The sequence below is a fragment of the Microtus ochrogaster genome, chromosome 22 (genome assembly GCF_000317375.1).
Source record: "Microtus ochrogaster isolate Prairie Vole_2 chromosome 22, MicOch1.0, whole genome shotgun sequence".
Taxonomy (NCBI): Eukaryota; Metazoa; Chordata; class Mammalia; order Rodentia; family Cricetidae; genus Microtus; species Microtus ochrogaster.
Window position 1 is genome coordinate 11,223,902 of NC_022023.1, and position 2,380 is coordinate 11,226,281.

A 2,380-nucleotide genomic window follows, 5' to 3' on the forward strand; every position below is an offset into this window, starting at 1 on the left:
TAGACCAGGCTGGTCTCGAACTCACAGAGATCCGCCTGCCTCTGCCTCCCGAGTGCTGGGATTAAAGGCGTGCGCCACCACCGCCCGGCTAACTTTTAATTTCTTAAAAAATAAAACAAAACCTCATAAATTTACCACATAATCCAGCAATATATGTCCATATCAATCAAGATTTGTACATTAGGGCTGGAACAGACAGACAAAATGTGTCATACCATCCAAGGGAACAGTATCAGCAATAAAAAAGACTCAATTACTGACGAATGCTATAACAAGGGGAATCTTAAAGAGCATACGCTAAGGGACAGAGGCCAGGCACAAGAGAATCCATGACAGGTTCCCTCGATAAGACTTTCTTCAGAATAGGCAAATCTACTACAGAGAAAATATATTGATTGTCTGGGACAGGGTGTAGGAGTGAGATTAATGGTTAATGGCATAACAGATCATATTGGGAGTGATAAAAATGTCCTAAAACTGATTTATAGCAATGGCTGTAAAACTTGGCAAATTTTCTTTAAAAATTATTGACCTATACACTCAATATGGATGAGTCTCATGTAGGTAAAATACACCTCAATAAAATCATTAAACAGCAGCAACACCAAAGGCCGCCACACGCATAGGGAAGCAACACAAGGAACTGGGAAGACCACACAGACAAGCGACCAGGAGGTGCACAGGGGTGAGCAAAACAGCACCCCTCACGGGAGCAGCAGTGAGGCCTGAGAGAAGGGACAGACATAGTGCTGCCTGTGGGAAGCTCTGCCACAGTGTGGGGAGGCCCACTTCCTGCTGTGAGTGCCTCTTACTGGCTGGGTCAGTGAAAGGGGACGTGCTCTGGTGCCTGCCGGACAGGGACCTGCAGTCCCTTGGTTATTCTCCACAAGGGGACTTCCTGCTCCTCTCAAGTGCTGTGTCTTCCAGGTAGACTGCCAGTGAACCTTCGCTCACTTGCTATTTTCCTCCCCGAGAACGAGCAGACTTTAAAAAGAGGGACCTCATCCATGCCTCCTCCTCCTCGAACTGAGTGCCCGTAGTGGCCCTGCCCACCTGAGAGGCCCTGGCTCTCTAGCGGCTCTGCCAGCAGCTGGGTTGTAAATTCCAGTCCTGGTGGAAGCTCAAGGAAGCTGGAGCGTTTGACCTGTCTGTCACACTGTGGACACTAACGCATCTGTGTGGTACAAAAGCAGACAGAAACTGTGCTGTCCCGTCCTCTCCCTCAAGTGCTTCTTACTGGCTCAGCTTAAGGACCAGGGCTGTGTGAGTCGTTTTCCTAAAACCCCAGTGTCCCCCAAGTGAGCGTCACTCACCATTGTCCTCTCCAGTCTGCCACACCTGCAAGTAACGCCCGGGAAGGCCACTGGTCACCAGCAACCTGTTCCAGAGACAGAAAACCTCAGTCCAGACAGAGGGACGCTCATCTTCACCCTGGCAGCCTTTCCCCTCCAGCCCACTCAGGATCCCTCATTCAACAGCCCAGCAGGCTCACCCTGCCTTAGGGACAGGCTCACACCTCAGAGAGAGCCACAGACCACGCCCAGGCTTTCACAGGTCATGACGTCACCTGGAGAGGACACACGTGGGGAGCCTGAACACACAGCCTTGACAGCACTTTCCACTCTGTATCTGGTCCTGGAGCAACCCCTAGGGACCTGGAGCCTCCACTACTCAAAATGGCTGCTGAGCTCCTGGTTTCTTCATAGGCTAAACCTGTGTGCCCCGGCCCGATGTGCACCCGCCTATGCTGCAGACTGAGAAACGGGCACTGCTGAGCATTTCCCGTCATCTCCAAAGAATGGAAGGTCTGAGACACAGACTGGCCGTACCTGGTATCTGGCACGTGCTTTAGGTCGAAGACAGATCTGTCTGAAAATCCTCCATGGCACACTTTAAAATCTCTCTCCGGGAATAAACCCTAAAACACAAAGGGGTGGGGGCAATCAGACAGTACTTGAATTTTTCTTTTCTTTCTTTCTTCTTGTTTTTTGTTTTGTTCTGCTTTTTTGAGGCAGGGCTTCTCTGTGTAGCCCTGGCTGTCCTGTAACTAACAACTCTGTAACCAGGCTGGTCTCAAACTCATAGAGATCCACCTGCCTCTGCCTCTCGAGTGCTGGGACTAAAGGTGTGTGCCACCACCACCCAGTTAGCTCACAATTTTCTATAACTGTTGTCCCGGGGCATCCAGCAACCTCTTCTGACCTCCAAGGATACCAGGTGTGCACGTGGTATTCAGACAGGCGTGTTGGCAAAACACTCATACACATAAGATAAATATATATATATATATTTTTTTGGTTTTTCGAGACAGGGTTTCTCTGTGGCTTTGGAGCCTGTCCTGGAACTAGCTCTGTAGACCAGGCTGGTCTCGAACTCACAG

The 2,380-nt window shown here is 50.0% G+C and overlaps 1 protein-coding gene across 3 annotated transcripts in view; it reads right to left on the reverse strand.

Moving 5' to 3' along the window:
- Nucleotides 1-2,380, reverse strand: part of Wdr73 (WD repeat domain 73) — a 10,804-nt gene that overhangs the window by 6,380 nt on the left and 2,044 nt on the right. For all 3 annotated transcript variants that reach the window (XM_026784417.1, XM_005357653.2, XM_026784418.1), the window contains 2 exons: nucleotides 1,830-1,918; nucleotides 1,314-1,378 (listed from right to left, as the gene is read on the reverse strand). In XM_026784417.1, the coding sequence (XP_026640218.1) occupies nucleotides 1,314-1,378; nucleotides 1,830-1,918 (154 nt within the window). The remainder of the gene's footprint in view (nucleotides 1-1,313; nucleotides 1,379-1,829; nucleotides 1,919-2,380) is intronic.